The sequence below is a fragment of the Apodemus sylvaticus genome, chromosome 2 (genome assembly GCF_947179515.1).
Source record: "Apodemus sylvaticus chromosome 2, mApoSyl1.1, whole genome shotgun sequence".
Lineage (NCBI taxonomy): Eukaryota > Metazoa > Chordata > Mammalia > Rodentia > Muridae > Apodemus > Apodemus sylvaticus.
In genome coordinates, this window is record NC_067473.1 from 164740248 (window position 1) to 164757355 (window position 17108).

The 17108-nt window shown below is 43.3% G+C and overlaps 1 protein-coding gene across 6 annotated transcripts in view; it reads right to left on the reverse strand.

Annotated features, from left to right (window-relative positions):
- LOC127679258 (killer cell lectin-like receptor subfamily B member 1A) overlaps positions 1-9749 on the reverse strand; it is a 50116-nt gene extending 40367 nt beyond the window's left edge. For 2 of the 6 annotated variants that reach the window (XR_007976710.1, XM_052174973.1), the window contains exons 1-6: positions 9305-9749; positions 8412-8549; positions 3344-3442; positions 2648-2722; positions 1329-1483; positions 873-988 (exon numbers count right to left, since the gene is read on the reverse strand). Coding sequence is in view for 5 of the 6 variants with exons in the window: in XM_052174973.1 (XP_052030933.1) it covers positions 873-988; positions 1329-1483; positions 2648-2722; positions 3344-3442; positions 8412-8549; positions 9305-9386 (665 nt within the window). In the remaining variant the exon portion in view is untranslated. The remainder of the gene's footprint in view (positions 1-872; positions 989-1328; positions 1484-2647; positions 2723-3343; positions 3443-8411; positions 8550-9304) is intronic. The other 4 variants (XM_052174972.1, XM_052174969.1, XM_052174971.1 and 1 more) reach the window with 3 other exon arrangements.
- Positions 9750-17108: the final 7359 nt, after the last annotated feature.

A 17108-nucleotide genomic window follows, 5' to 3' on the forward strand; every position in this document is an offset into this window, starting at 1 on the left:
TTTCTCTTTTTCTCCTTCCTTCCTTCCTTCCTTCCTTCCTTCCTTCCTTCCTTCCTTCCTTCCTTCCCATCCCAAGTGCTATCCACTCCCAGTTCCCCCTCACTGAGACCCTCATCTCATACCCCCTCCCCATCTCCTCTAAGAGGGTGCTCCTGCCCCCCAGGTATCTCTCCAACCTGGCATACCTAGTCTCTGCCAGATTAGGTGCATCCTCTTCCACTGAGGCCAGACAAGGCAGCCCTGTTGCAGAACAGATACCAGTTTTAGGGAGGGCCTCTGCTTCAGCTGTTGGGGGCCCACAGGGAGATGGATCTGCACTTCTGCTATATGAGTGCTGGGATCCCATTTTAACCCTTGTGTGTTCTTTGGTTTCTGAAAGCTTCCACAAGACCTGTTTTCTATCTATAAATGTTAATCACCAAAAAGGTGATTCTCTGAGATTATCATGTTAGAAAGCAAGCTGCCACAGGGAGGTCACAGAGCCCTCAGTCTGGCCAAAGGGAATATAAATGGAGTAGTCCTGCTGCTTGCTGATTGGTTCCTGAGTGAGTAAGCTCTGAGGCCCCTCCCACTATACTTATTATTATTATTAATTTTGTATCTTAAAGGAAAAGGCTTTGGATGAGAAAAGAGCTGGAGGCTGGTTCTGGAGGAGAACAGGGAGCAGAGCAGGGAGACAGAGCAGGAAGCCACTCAATGGAGACACAGGGGCAGGGGAGACAGGTGGAGTAGCTGAGGGACTGCCCCCAGCAAAAAGGCTAAACGGGCTTATACTATACAGATTCTCCATGTCTTCATTATTAAACCCCAAGGGGAACCCCCAAAGCCCCTGCAACAGAAATGAATATTCAAGTTACTCCTCTAGTACTCACACATCAGAATTTAAGGTCGAGCTGTTTATCCACTTCCAGTTCTTGTCTGACAATGTGTAACTTAGTCCAATCCAAAATGAATCTCCTTTTCCCCTTGTTGAGTCCTGTAGGAATCTCTACAATGAAAACAGAGAGGACTTAACCCTGAGTTCTGTGCATTGGTGACTCATATTCTACCAGCCTCCTCAAACCTAGTTCAAGGGTCACCTGTGCCCCCCTGAATCCCCAACACAGTTAATTTTTCCACCTTTGTGAAAACTGTGCCCCATATTTATGATCCAAAGGGCACACACCTTACACATGCAGCTAATGGCTCACACACCCTGTTAGTCTCTCAGACGATGAGCTTCCATAATGTAAAGTCTCCACTTCCCTTGTGTGGAAGATCTGTTAATCTAGAGACACTGGTGTAGCTTAAAGAACGTGCTAACGTCTCTGTTTTACTGAACGACTTACCAGTTCTTCCTGGTCTTGAATGAGCAGCAAAGTGGCTCCTTTTCCATCACAGTCAGCTAGACCTCCCGTCCAATTGTTAGAAGCTTGAGAAACATGAAAGCACTTGTCTCGGTGTGAAAGCCAGTCTTGTGGACACTCTACCTTAGCTGGACTGTCTGAAGGGAGAGGAAGACAAGTTGTATTTCTGCCCGTTCTTGCTGCACCACAGCCAGTTTAGTTCCGCACAGTAGTTTTTACTAACACACACTTACATTAACATGTACAGGAACAAGATTACTGTTATGACATATCAAATAAATATAAATAACAAAGACTTTATTTTATTTTTGTTTCTATTAATTAATTTCAGACAAAGTTAACTATTTGACAAAAGTATTAAAACAAGTATTTCCTGTGGCGTTTTGAATAAGAATGGCCCCCACAGGCTCATATATTTGACTTCTTAGTCGTCAGAGAGTGGCACTATGTTTGGTGTAGCCTCTTTGGAGGAAGTGTGTCATGGGGAGTGGGCTTTGAGATTTCAGATGCGCAAACCAGGCTCAGTGTCCTCTCTCCCTGCAGATTCAGATATAGAACTCTCAGCTGCTTCTCTAGGATCGTGTCTGCCCGTGTGCTGCCATGCTCCCCACCACGATGACGTGGACTAAACCCCAGAAAGCGTAAGTAAAGCCCAATTCAATGCCTTTCTTTATAAGAGTTGCTGTGGCCATGTTGTCTCCCCACAGCAATAGAACACTGAGTCTAAAGCATTTCTCTAAAGCATATTACTCTTTTGGTATGTGTGTGTGGTTTATGTGCATGTGTGTGCAAGTACGCACACCTATGTACGTGCCCTCTCTCCCTCTTCACTTATCCTTAAGAAGCACGTCTTTCCTTGAACATGAAGCTAATGTCTTTTTCAGCAAGGCCGGAAGCCAACAGGCCTCAGTAACCATCCTGCCTCCACGCCGGCAGTGCTGGAGTGTGTATTAAATAGATGCTGGGGTTGTAGTTACAGTCTTCACACGTACACACAAGCACTCTTAAACACTGAGCTGTCTTGTAAGCCCCCGTATTTTACTTTTTAGGTTGATATTTGTCTGTTGGTGACCAACTGTGCTAGCAGCCTGAGGGAGCATGGCCAGGCAGTTAAGATGCTCGACCTTAAGGTCCCAGAGCTTCAGTGAGGTTGCCAGCAGCATCACCTTCCCGGTCTCATGACTTTTCACAAGTTCCTAACTTTTTCATGCTTCAGTTTTCTCAGTCGTAAGACCCACAATGATACGAGCTTTGCCTAAAGGTGTGGTGATAGTGATCAACTATCAGAATGTCAAAATTACCTGTTGTATTCATCCGGTTCTTTTGAACATCCATGCTGATTTCTTGTACCGATAGTTTTTGTAATAATGACAGCACTGGTAATAAGAAAACACAGGAAGAAGATGAAAAACTGTTAAACTAGACTGGGTATTGTATCTATCACTTCAGGAAGTGAAGCCATCTCAACAACCTTGAGCCATCAAAACAACAACGCATCGAGCAGGAGATAATGCATTAGCAGCATGCTAGCAATGGACTGGTAGGGGACGGCATGAAGAACAAGAAAAGCACAGAAGACTTTGATTCTCGGGGATGTCAGGTTATCTAAGGGCGTGGCCGAGGCTCTCACTCTGCTCATACTCCTAACTTCTCTGTGAGTGTATTTACACCCACACCATCTGTGAGCAAACTCACACCCACACCAAGCAGAAAGTTGTTGACTGCCTTCTGGGGTTCAGTAGAGACCTAATAAACTCATATTTAGGCCATTGTGGCTTTCATTGCTATTGTCACCTTGTCACATGTGTGACCTTTTGCTGAGTTCTAGGTACACATGTGTCACCCCATAACAATTCTCAGAACAAGTAAGAAAAGAAATACGAGAGGGGATATTGTCCTGGTCATCAATGATCTTTCCTCAGGCTCAAGGTGGTCAGGTCAGATCATGGGAAGATCCACTTAGGGAGGAAATAGAGAAAGAATTCTGTCTCACTCACCTAAGACACTGAGTCCAATCACGCTCAACACAAGAAGGATGAGGCCAGCACAGCTGAATTTCAGAGCCAACCGATGCCAACGTGGGCACCGACAGGTGTCTGAGAAGTTAAAGAAAATACACTTTTAATCTAGTTGAGTGCACTTGGAATGAAAGTCAGAGGTGATTAACACGGATAATTGGGTTCAGGGTGCGAATGAGGTACAGAAAAGAACCTTTCTCAACCAGCTTACTGTACGGTTCCTCAAGATGAGTCGGGGCACACAGGGTTTGCTCTGATAACACAGGACTACTTGACTTCTCGTGCATGTTTCATGTGAAGGGGCGTTAGTGGGGGACAAATGATCGATGAGGAAGATGTTTTGAAAATTGCCAAGTGAGTACTTTACAAAATAAAGTATAAGTTCTGTTGTGGATAGGAGCCAGCATTTCCCCCAAGAAGGAGGACCTTCATTTATAGAAGGCACACACACACACACACACAGAGAGAGAGAGGGGGGGGGAGAGATGGAGGGAGGGAGAACTCGAGCTCAGTTTTGTGCTAAGTACCACTTCGGTGCTGCTGATGTATAGTAATTCTAGTATTTAAGTTAGGTCTTCTTCACTGTTGTCAAGAGTGAGCTTCTCCGACTCGGAGCAAAGCTTAGACATCTGTGTTGCTTTGTTTGCTCTGGACAGGGTTTCAGTGTGTAGCCCTGGCTGGTCTGGAACTCTAAACCGGCCCCTGGAGATCTCAGGCACCACATTGTTTTCAGTGTTCTAACTACATTATCTCTTCTTATCACACTGCCTGAGTTCCCACACTCTCAATGGAGAGCTGAACTGTGGATAGAAGCAAACTACGCACACTGTTCTGCACACACAAACACGGAGTTTTCCCTCCTAACTAAGTGCATGCATCCTGTGGCTATAACTTTGACAACTTGATCTGTAGTGGCAAAATCTGTTTTATTTTTTTTCCATTTCCTTTCCTTAAATAGCAGTTTTCACCTTTTCATGTAAAGGAAAAGTCCTATGGCTTCTCTTTGACACAACAGGGTTGCTAGTTTTTACAGCGCTCACAGTTTGAGACCACTATTCAGTAAAAATAAAAATGACGGTTATTTGAGCCACAAACCTGGGTGACTGGCAGGTGGTGAGGAGCGACTCGTGTCTTGACCAAGATTGTGTGACATCTCATTGTGCTTTTCAAAATAGATGTCCAGCTTAAAACACAGAGTTACTTATTCTGGAATTTTCTATTGAATATTTATCAACTTGTTGTTGACTACAAGCTATGAAAGTGGAGAAATTGAAATGGCAGAAGAAGGGGGTGCCATGATACATATAACACATACCTACATCTACAATGCTACAGATTGGTGAAAGACTGGGTCCTATAGCTTTGCTTCTCTTGACGACCATATCAATTACTGTACAATGAATATCTCACGTTTATCAGAAGTTGAGATACATCAAGTTATGACATATGCTCATAAAGTATCATGATTTGGTCAGTTTGTTTTGATTTTAGACAACTTCAAGAGCATGGGTGTCATATGGAAGACAATGACAATAGTTTATGAAAATACTATGGAGAAATATGGGCTAGATCCTATGTCTGTAACTATTATAATTTCCCATTGCTCTCATTTGGTCTCTATTATTTACATTTGTAATGGTTTTATGAATTCTAAGAAAACTTTCTCAGTTGACTTTTGGCTGCACCTTGTTCTTTTTTTGGGGCTCTAACTATGTGGTTAAAAATGGCCTTGAACTTCTGCCTCCATCTCTCAGGTTCTGGTATCATAGGTATGAACCACATACCTGGCTAAGGTTCTTCTGCGTAGCACCATTTGATGTATGATATATATATGCTGTTCATTTTTTATTTTCTAATTATTTCTTAATAAAAATGAAATATGTTTTGAGTTAACTGTTAAATTAATAAAAATCAGATGGGCTACTACATTGTCTTTTATTTGCATTGTGTTTTCTAGAATTGTCTTTATACCCATTTCTACTTCCTCTCTGTATTTTTTTTTTTTTTACTTTATTTCTAGCAACTGAATTGCAAAACCCAGACTGAAGACAAACACCACTTATCTCTAGTTTCTATTCAGAATTAAGATACGACATCCCCTGAAACAAGTTAGTTCCTTTTAAAATGTTCCTCTAGAGAAAGGATAAGAGGAAAGGATGGCGAGGGAGAGAAGAAAGAAAACGTCCAGAAGAGACTGCTTATAGCAGTATCTGTAGACCCAACGAAGCACAGACTGAGGATAGCTACAGATGGGAAGCTGCATTTGTGTTGAACGCACACACCCTTTCCACATCAGTATTCTCTAAACAAATACACCACAGCATACAAATTCCTATGGCTTTGAAATTATCTGAGGCACTGTAAGAAGTCTACAGATCATCTGAAGCTCACAGCAACATGCAAGCAGGTTACTTGTAAATACTACATTTTATGTAAGAGACCAGCGTATATGCAGACGGCTGGAGGCAATCTTCTATGGACAATGAGCACTGTTGTATGGTGAGAGATGATACAGGACCATCATGTGTGGAAGCAGTCCTTGTGTTAGGTTTGAGGGTGTGGCCAGTGGGTCACCAGTGCTGCCGTGCCCTGGAAGGGAGGACATCAGAGGAGACTCCAAAGCCTCAAGGCTCACAATATTTTTATAACCCATGAATGCTCTTATTTATAAGTTGTGGACAACATCTGCTACAGAGTGTTCTAGAGAGGATTATATGCAATAATCATTCTAAATTCCCAAGCATAGCATCTGGCCGGTGGCAACTGCTAACAAATATCATTTTATTGCTATTATTTTCTAAAAAGTGAGGGCTTTTGATTTTGTTTTGTTTTAATTATAGATAAAAAGTAATTTGAGTGACTTAATTTTTTTTTTAATCCATTCATGACAAAATTTAAAGAACTCCTGTCCTCAGAGTCGGGCTCCCTGTACTATCTTGTTTTACTATTGAAGTTATATACTGAAGAAGCTCTGTGAGCATCAGCTATGTGGAGGAGCCTGCGTGGGGCTCTTCTATGGTATTCATGCAATGCTAAATCATCTCTCCATTGTCCAGGCATTTCAATGGCTTCCCCCGCCACACCTGCACCTGTGTCCCCTACAACACCCTCCGCATGCACATTCTCCCTTTGCATCCTAGAGGACTCATCTCTCAGACACTCAGCCTGGGCCCCCAGCATCTTTCAGGGCTGGAGGCCAGCATCATCTCTCTGGAAGGCCTGCCTGGATGACTCTGCTTGACATGATGCTGCCTCTCCAGACAAAACTCTCAAGTTCCGCTTAAACGCTTTTCTTGCTGGCATTCAACATCACAAAGGTGTTGATGCAAGTGTTTCTATCACTGATCTTAAATGTCACAGTAACATAAAATCTACAGGGGGAAAGATGTTTTCCTGTTTCTTCGTGGCTATTTCCCCAGTGTCTAGAGCAATATTTGCCTTATAGTAATTAGTTATTTCTGAATGAATGAATGAGGTCCAGAGGCATTCGTACATATTTTGCCCATTATACCATCAAAACAGACCTTTGGCCATTTAACCACAAACAAACTAGGTCACTGCCCACGTCCCCCTTTCTGGTTCTTTCTGCTGGCAGATCTAATCATAGTACATCGCATTTACCACAGTTTGAGTCCTTTAGTGAACAGGTCCCAGTGGTTTCACAGTTATTATGCTACTGGGTCAGCATTTTCTCCTCAAACACTGTGCTCTATTTTTATTCTACTATTATTTGTTTTTCTTTAGGTTCGTTTCCAGATTAATAACATTTAGAATAACGATGACTTATTTTTAGCCTTTTAAAAGACTTTCTAGACACTTTTTATATTTTTGGTGGTGAGCCTAGCCTTTAACACCCGAGCCATCTCTCCAGCCCTCTAGTTTTCTTGATTTGGGATCATAGACCGTAGGATTTGAGGAGAGCATTATTGTCTTTCTCTGTATTCATTTTCTCACACCCTTTTCAACAAGGCCTTTTCTCCACTTTTGCTAGGCATGATGGGAAAACAAAGACTTGCTTTTTCCCAACAAAAAAATAACTGGCGCCATCAGCTCCCCATGCAGTTATCCACCCGGCCCTCTTCCACGCTCCCCTGACCCTTAGGTAAACATTACAATAAAACTCACTTGGTGACTCTGAGACTTTCTCCTTGACTCAAACCTTTGATAGTTTAATAGTTTCTAACAAGAACCACGAAAGTTGGAAGTCCACGTGTCACAGCACATAGAGGACATCATATTGGAAAACAACTGCTTTACGATCTGTGTTCAGTTAGACAGCAGACTGGAATTCTGTTACCATGATTATTTTCTACACTCTCTGCCTGAGCTTCTGGTCTCTGACCCCTCAGTCATCCTCAGGTCAAATGCTTTACCACTTGCCGGACTCCTGCATTTTTTTGGTAGGGTCACTAAATCCTCCGGTGGACAAGAGTGCTACTTTTGGCCAGCACTGAGATATCAATTCCCAACTGGCTCTGGTACTTTATGGTTCAGCCATTTAAGGCTGTTATACTTTGCAAGAGAGAGAAAACCAGTGAGAAAAGTTTATTTAAAAAATTAAATAAACTTTTTTTTAAATATAAGAATCACCAGCTTTTAATTTAACTCAACCTTTGATTTTGACTATGACTCCCCCCCCCCCCCCCACCAAAGATCAAAGACATTAACAAAGAAGTCTACACACTGCACTGTGAAGAGACAGCTGGGATTGCCGCCAAGGTAGTGCCCATGATCTGTAGATGAATTTGGAATAAGCAATGGAATGCAGCAAGTATCTATTAAAACTCATATGAGTAAAATATTCTTTCTTAGGATTTTTAGCAAAGGCTGAATAGGGGAAGTGACTTCAAATTTCTTTCTGACTACATGAGTAAAAATGGAATGTCTGGCCTTTCTAGAACTGTGGTTTTTCTGCAGGCAGGCACCGACGGCTCTAACAGACCCCTGCTTGTCACCTTTAAAACAATGACTTACACCCATAAGGTTTAAAGGAGAATCCTAACTCTGGAAGATAATCCAAAGGCCAGAAGAGGTAAGAAGTGCTTACCTGGGGAAAGAGGTGGAGGTGATTCAGGCTTAGGCTCTTGGGTCCTGGCTAGGTGCAAGTCCGCATAGACCACTGACTCGTCCATTGTAGATGGAGGGACTTGACACTGGACTCGTGAACAGGGACAAACTCCAAGTCCTATGAGGCGAAATGAGCAAAAAAGGAAGTCCGCTGTGTACGCTCTGCTGTGTGTGTCCACACCCACCCACACTGGTCGCTGAGGGTTTCTCCATAGTTATTGGCCTTGGTGTCTGTCCTGCTCACACAAGCTTACCTTTTTCTCTCTTTTTTTAAAAGACAAGAATGTGCAACATACAGAACATAGGGTTTGGTTTCTCGACAAGTTTCTCGAAAGGTCTTTCTTGTTCTTATTCCTCTAACCATCTAACCTCTAACTCATGAGAGTTATCCTCTCAGACTTCCAATGAAATATTCATCCAGAGTTCAAATTTACCTTGCCCCTCAGTCCCCAGGGATTAAGATGCATGACATTTTATTCTCTGTTATGAAAATGTGGATTAGGACATAAAAGTCCACAGTACTATTTGATGTGAGTTGAAGCTTCTCCACAAATATGCATACTGTGAAGGGAGGTGTGGATTGTGGAAATGTAGCTGGGACCGTGGTAAGGACCCATGACGATACAACAGGAAAAGCAGCCGGTGCCTCTCAGTGTTGTTCTGAGCTAAGGACTCCATCCGTCAGAGCGACAGGGAGTGGAGGACTCGGGTCTATGGGATGTGCTAACTCCTCCAAGGATTTTCAGGCCTAGAGCCTTTGAGCAGGGACCACAAATGCCCCCACGTCAGACATTCTCATATCACAAGTGAAAAAGAAGAAGAAAAGCAAGGATTTCCTTAAAGACGCTTTCTGTGGTCAGGGTGGAATTGTACCAGGTGCTCGCAATGACATGGTAGTGGGCAGCAGTCTGCTGGCTGGGAGTTCTAGGAGACAGGGTGTGTGTCTCACATTCATTTCCCAAGACCATTACGGAATGAGCAGAAGCCTGTGTGAGGGTCTCACGACTCACTTAAGATGCGGTGCAATGTCCTCAGGTGTCACTGGCTGTTGTGATCATAAAAAGATAAAGGGGTATAAAGATATGTTCTGTGGGGTGTGGTGAGGTGTGGGGGAGGGGGTGTCTAGGCGGGCCCATGCCAAGGCACCCCTTCCCCCTGAGGGACAAGCTACACAACGGCATAGTATAGAATAGAGTTTATTCAGGGCATGGGGAGGGGAGTTAAGAGAGAAGTAGAGGCAGAGAAAGGCAGAGAGAAGGAGAGAGGAGAGAAGTAGAGGCCGGCCATGACCATGTGGAGAGAGGGGGGAAGGGAAGGGGGAGACAGGGGAAGCAAGAGGCAAGAGAGAGAGAGAGAGGAGGGGGCGAGTAGCCCCGTTTATAGTTAGTGGGCCACGCCTACCTGGCTGCTGCCAGGTAACTGTGGGTGGAGTTTAGACAGAGTACCAACACTGATTATCATCACCTGACTCCACAGCATGTGCGGGGCTCTGCCTCATGCTATTGAAAGCTAAGATTTCAACCAGCATACAAGATTTCCCAGAGTCGTCCATCCCGAGAGATTCCATATATTTATCTTGCTCAGATTACTAAACCTGGCAGACAAGAGTGCTGATTCCGCCAGTGCTGAACCTTTAGTGTATATGTAAATTTCAAATACATCAGGATCCCAGGCTTTAGCATATATAAGAACCACCTGCAAGCTTGCTAATAATTCACTTCCTATCACTTAACCCCCCTCCCTTCCCAGATATCACGAGTACCCTCCGTGGGAAACCTGTGAGCAACATTCCAAACATTCGAGGTGGCTCATGGACCGTGCTTAAGTGGCCAACCCTGTGGTCAGTGGATAAGAGGACAGGTTGGAAAGATCAAAGCGTAAAGAGAAGTCTGAAGCTGGGCTTAGCTGAGAGGCAAGGCTTTGAGGACAGTGGAGTGCAACGTTCTTTTTAGGTTTACTTTCTTATTTTATGTGTGTTGGTGTTCTGTGGGCGTGAGCTGCCTTGTAAGATGGGAACTGAGTTCCGTCCTCTGGGAGGACGGCCGGTGCTCTTGACTACGGAGCCACCTCTACAGGCCCAACACTGACTGTTGGGCTGAGCGTGCTCAAGCCTGACTGAGATAGATCTACCACGGCCTTAATAAAAGCAAGAGATGTGAGGGGAGATACTTTCCTCAGCGAGTGCTTCCAAAAGCCTCTAAGCCACAAAGCGCAAAGAAGCTAAAAATAGCAACCAATGGGTCATTGGGCCTCAATCCCCGTGTAGCTGATAGACCGCTTTTTCTGTGACAGAGTGGCAGGGGCAACTCCAACTACTGCACGGCCATTTTTTATAACAAAACTGTTGCTATGTGGCCATCATTGCACAGATAAAAATAAAACCCTCCTGAGAGTCCACATCGGGAGGATCTGGCTGACCAAAGTCATCTATCTGATCACCTAATTGCCCAAATGACGGTTCCACTGCAAAATAGGTCAGATTTCAGGACTATAATGATATTTGTTTGTTTGTTTGTTTTTCTGAGGCAGGGTTTCTCTGTGTATCCCTGGCTGTCCTGGAACTCACTCTGTAGACCAGGCTGGCCTCCAATTCAGAAATCCCCCTGCCTCTGCCTCCCAAGTGCTGGGATTAAAGGCGCACAACTGCCTGGCATTATAATGATCTTGTTGCTATAAAATAAAAGGAGAGTGGGCAGGCATGTGTATTTGTGTGCAAAAGAGTACAATGTGATATTAAACACACACAATGCATTGTGAAATCTAAAGAGCTTAAAGGGTGAATGATTGCGTGTGATGCTGGGTTTTATTTATTTTTATTTGTCCATGTAGGTGTATGTGTTTATGTCTGTGTGTGAATACAGTGTATGTTTGTATGGTGTGTGTGCATGTGTTTGGGGATGGACAGACGCACCTATGTGCATGCCCAGAGGCCTGAGGAGAGTTTTGGGTACTCGTGCTTCCTTGTTCCTTTGGGACATGGTTTCTTTTGGTCCTTGGAATGACTTTGTGTTTCCAGTGAGTCTGAAAACCAACAGCTTCCAGCGATCCTCCTTCCTCTTCCCCTCTGGATGCTGGGGTTAAGTTGTTCCCGGGACCACACCTGGCAATCTACACCATTCTTATCTGCTGAGCTATCTTTCCAAACCCTGATACTGAGTTTTAGAGTCGATATAGTCAAAGTCATAGTGAAAATCTTTTCCAAGAAAGACAAGCTTCCCTGTGGTAGCCTGGTTTGATACTGAACTCTTTTTCTTTAATAGTGGAAGTTGGGATGTGTAGCAAAAATAGAGTAAAACATAAGCATTACTCTCCAGTGTGAAGGGATGAAAGAGGCTGCAGAAACAGCAGCGATAAAGGGGGTGCTGGAGAGATGGCTCAGTGGTTAAGAGCACAGGCTACCCTTCCAGAGGACACAGGTTCGATTCCCAACATCTGCTTGGCAGCTCCAAACTGTAACTGTAACTCCAGTCTCAAGGGTCCTGATACTCTCTCCAAGTGCTCACACTGTGCACAGATACATGCACAGGGGAAAAAAACAGCCACACACATAAAACAAAACAAAAATAATTTAACAATAAGAGAAAGGAAGGAATACTTTCTAAATTAAAGTGCCCAAAGTACCGTGAACGTATGAGCCTCTTCAGGAAGAGTTTAAACTCACATGGGCTCACATGGGCTCCACAGAGAAATAACTACAGGAAGGCATTAAATACATGAGCAAAACCTTCTACCAACAATAACCAAACGGAACCAAACTGATCTGGGGAGTGAAAAGCTACAATAGCAGGTGTGAACCATTCACTGGGAGTCAGAACTGTGAGGGAAACAAATCTCTTTTCCTGAAAGCAGAAGATGAGTGTGTGTGAAGGGTGACAGGATGGGAGAAAGAGAGGGGAGACTGTTGAAGTGACGCGGTGTCAGTATGACCAAAGCATGGTATATGCACTCGTGGAGTGTGTCACAAAGAAAACGATGATGTTTTACACTTAATACTTCTAATAAATAGTGGGGAAAAAAAGACAATCGGCTTTCCATTATAGACAGTCTGGTCTCAGTTGTTTCATAATAACTGCAGAAAATGGAGTCATACAGATGGTGTCTTCAAAGTGGTGATAAATTCATTCTAATCAAAACATTATAGTCAGCCAAAGTTACCCTTCAAAAACAAAGAAACGGAGGCTTTCCCAAATATTCAAAAGCTGAAGGAACTTATTACCACTGTACTTGCTTCACAAGAGATAATCCAGAGTCAAATCAAATCAAAACGATAGATCCCTGAGGAGAAAAACAAAGTCATAAAAAGTCTTCGGCATACACAGCAACACAGGCCATAACACGGGTACATAGATTTAAGTGTTGAACATTTACAAAAAACCAGGAATAATTAATTATATGGCAGTGTGTATATAATACTTTAAAATGTCATACTAATGGGATGTTTGTGATTGAAATTAAGTTAATGCCAGCTTAAGATAAAATTCTGCATTTTATATAGGAACTGACAGGATGGCTTGGTGGGTAAACTGCTTGCCACCAAGTCTGAGTCTGATGCTGGACCGCACACTGTAGATAGAAAGAGAGGACCAATCCTAGCAAGTGGTCTTCTGATCTCCACACGAGTGCACACAGACTTTAAACTTAAATAGTACTTTTAAGAAATTCTTAACAGATTTATCATATAATTACAACAGTAAGGACAAAGCTATTGTATACAGTGCTTTAGTTGTTTTATTGTGGTGAACAGACACAATGACTAAGGAATTTTATAAAAGAAAACAATTAATTGGGGCTTGCTTACAACTTCAGAGAGTGAGTCCATTTCCATCATGGGCATGGTGTGGACTTCCCCTCTCCCTGCAAAGGCCATCTCCAGTGACATACCTCCTCCAGCAAGGCCACACCTCCTCATGCTTCCTAAACAGGCCACCAACTGAGAACCACATTCAAATACCTGAGCCCATAGGACCATTCTCATTCAAGCCACCACATAGAGAATAGAGGTGAAAGAAAATGAGTTGAAAATCAAAGAGAAAATTACAAAATGAGTCAGTAAGAGAAGACACAGGGAGAGGGAAATCAGAAGCACTGAGAGATAGCAAAAAAGTCACCTTTCTGCACTCCACTTATAACAGCAGCTCAAAAAGAAAATTAAGAGAACAATTCCATCTATAATATCATGAAACAGACTAAAATAGTTAGGGATAAGCCCAGCTATAGATGTGAAAGGCTCTCATAGCAAACATCATAAAACATGCTGGATGAGATTGCACAGACACTAATAAATGAAACCTTGGATCAATGAAATGGCTGTATTAATAATGTTGAATTGACTATACTAGCAACATGATGTACAGGTTCACAGCCATCTCCATTATAATCCTAATAGTAATCTCTTTTGAGAAAATATAAACATGTACTTGTAAAGTTTAAACAGAACTTTGAGGGATTCGACACATTCCAAACACGTTTGGGAGCCTACAAAGTTGGAGGACCCAGGCTGCTTTTTTTTTTTTTTAAGTGTTTGTTTTCTATAGTAATGGAGATACTACTTGTATAAAGACAAGCAGAACTGGAAGCCAGTGACGTAGCTCAGTCGTAGAGTGCTTACCTGTCATGCATGGAGACGAGCAGACCAAGAGAAAAGAACACAGAAAAGACAAGATAATACATACATGCCCACGTTTAGGTCAAATGATCTTGATGAATGTATCCACTTAGATAAAATGGTCTTTTCAATGCATAATACTTGTAATTTTTAGTTGTGTGTATGTGCCCTGGTATGTGTGTGTGTGTGTATGTATGTGTGTGTGTGTGTGTGTGTGTGTATGTGTGTGTTGGAGCCTATGGAGGTTGGAAGACTCCATAGGCTCTGAATCTCCTAGAACTGGAGTTAAAGGCAGTTGTGCATCACCATGTGGGTGCTGGGAACTGAATTTAAGTCCCCTGCAAGAATAACAAAATGTTGTTAACTGGTGAGCCATCTCTCTGTCAATGAGTAATATTTAGAAAGCTGTATGTTTACACACAGACAATAAATAAAGTTTGACTCTTATTTTATACCATATGCAAAAATCAACTGGAAATAGATTAGATACCTAAACACAAACCTAAAATTATTAAATTTCTGAAAGATAATATGTAGGGAAGTTGTCATGACGTTGCACCTGACAGAAACTTCTCAGAAGAAGTATCAAATGCATTGGCATTGAAAGCAAAATAGTCAAGCAAGACTATACGAACCTTCAGGATTTTTTAAATAACAAAGGTCACAGGTGACAGGGTGATCCGTGAAGCATATAGAAAAGAGCCTTGAACATACAGGGAGAGCAAAAGATGGAATACCGCACCCTTGAGGACATACTTCCAGTGAGCTACTATCTCCATCAAACCCGACCCCTACCTTTAACTGCCTCTCAAATTTCCATCCTTTATGGGATTAATTCATTCATTATGTCAGAGCCCTCACAACTTAATGGTGTCTGGACACATTCTCACAGACATTCACAGAGATGTGCTTCTAAGATCTTAGGCATTTGTTTCTTAATCCAGGCAAACTGGCAATCAAGGTTAAGTACCACAACAGCATAAAGATGGCCATGGAGCGTGTGAGGAGTTGCTCAACAACCCTAACAGCATCATGAGGCTTGAAATGAAGACAGTGAGAAAAGACCCCTGGTTTCCAGTCCTGCAGGAAGGAGCCTGGAAGTTTCCAGTTCATCCTCACAACAAACACCCAGATGAAACAGCTGGAAACCAAAGGGCTCTTCTAGGCCCTGCAAAGGGAGGTAAGGACGCAGGGCAAAGACGTGTTCCCAGTACTGGAGGGATGGAGGAGGGATGGAGGAGGGATGGAGGAGGGAGGGAGGAGGGAGGGAGGAGGGATGGAGGAGGGAGGGAGGAGGGATGGAGGAGGGAGGGGGGAAGCCATGGGCCATGCTAGCAGAGATTCGGGCTCTGCTTCTAAAAGAGATTCAAACCTCAGCTGCGACTGCCAACGTGCTGCAGATGTAGTGTGGTTAACTTTGTAGGTACTCACAGCCCTGACAGCCAATGGAAAGGCAACCACAGTTTGTGAAGTGAGACTGGCCTCCAGGAACTTGCCCGAGTTTTCATAGTAACCGCCACACAAAAACACACTTACGAACATCATGGGGAAGAGAAACAATTATGTTTTGAAAAACATGACAGAGCCCTCTACTCTTCCTAAGATGAGAGGGACTCAGAATTTAAGTGGCTGGGATTTTAGCCTGCCTTACCAGGGACAGGAGACACAACTCTATCAAGTCTGATTTCCTCATGGAATTCAGCCTGCTCTGGCTTTCCAGGTGGTCAAGGGAACTGTCCAACCTAGCTGCTCTAATTTACGTTCCCGCCCACGTAAGACAGAAGGAAATAGTGACGAAACACTGGAGTTGGTGGTCAGAGCAGAAGGTTACCAGCACCCTTATCATATTCCTCTCTCTTTGAACCTCAACAGAACATAAAAGGTCTAATTCTGTTCTTCCTTTGCCTGGCTACCCTAGAAAAAGCTTCAGGTGTGGCCAATCAAAACATATGATTTGGGATTTAAAATCAAAGCAGGGTATCACCTCCTATATTAGGCAACTATTCTCAAGCAATTTCCCCACTAAGAAGATGAAAGGATATTTCACGTGGGTAAGAATGTGGAGAAGTTAAAAGCGGTGTACATCATCACTGGAAAAGGAAACGGTGCCACCACTGTGGAAAAAAACACTGTGGTGAGTCCTCTGATGTGGGATCTCTGTTCTGATTTTTTTTTTTAAATCATGGGTCTCTCAAAATTCATGTTTGCAGTCGAGCTCACAATGGAAATTCTGTCAGTAGAAAGGCTGAAACCTTTAGGGACGGGATTAAGCCACAAGGAATCCATCCTCATGCCTTAGTCAGGGTTTTTATTTTTGTATAAACATCAGGACCAAGAAGCAAGCTGGGGAGGAAAGGGTTTATTCAGCTTACACTTCCACATTGCAGTTCATCACCAAAGGAGATCAGGTCTGGAACTCAAGCAGGTCAGGAAGCAGGAGCTGATGCAGAGGCCATGGAGGGATGTTTCTTACTAGCTTGCTTCCCCTGGCTTGCTCAGCCTGCTCTCTTATAGAACCCAAGAACACCAGCCCAAAGGTGGTACCACCCACAAGGGGCCCTCCCCACTTGATCACTAATTGAGAAAATGCCCCACAGCTGGATCTCATGGAGCTACTTCTCCAACTGAAGCCCCTTTCTCTGTGATATCTTTAGCCTGTGTCAAGTTGACACAGAAAACTAGCCAGTACACCTTGTGATCAGATTAGGATTTTATAAACGGGACAAACAGAATTTAAGATCTTTTAGCCCTTCTACCTTCTGCCACCTGGGGACCCAGCTTTCATCCTTCTGTCTGTTTATCTCTATCTACCATGTCAGGCTGCAGCATGAAGGTCCTCACTAGACACTAAAACTTGTACCTTGACCTCGGACTTACCAGCTTCTACAACTATGAGAAGTAATTTGTGCTGTGGTCCCACCAAGAGACTAAAGACAGGAGAACCATTTGCATGTTGTTCTAGGATGTAGTGCTCAGCTGAGCCAGAATGTGGAAGGAACAATACTGTTCATCAGTGGAGGAATGGACAAAATACTGTGTCTACATAAGGAAATATTGAACTTGGCCTCAAAA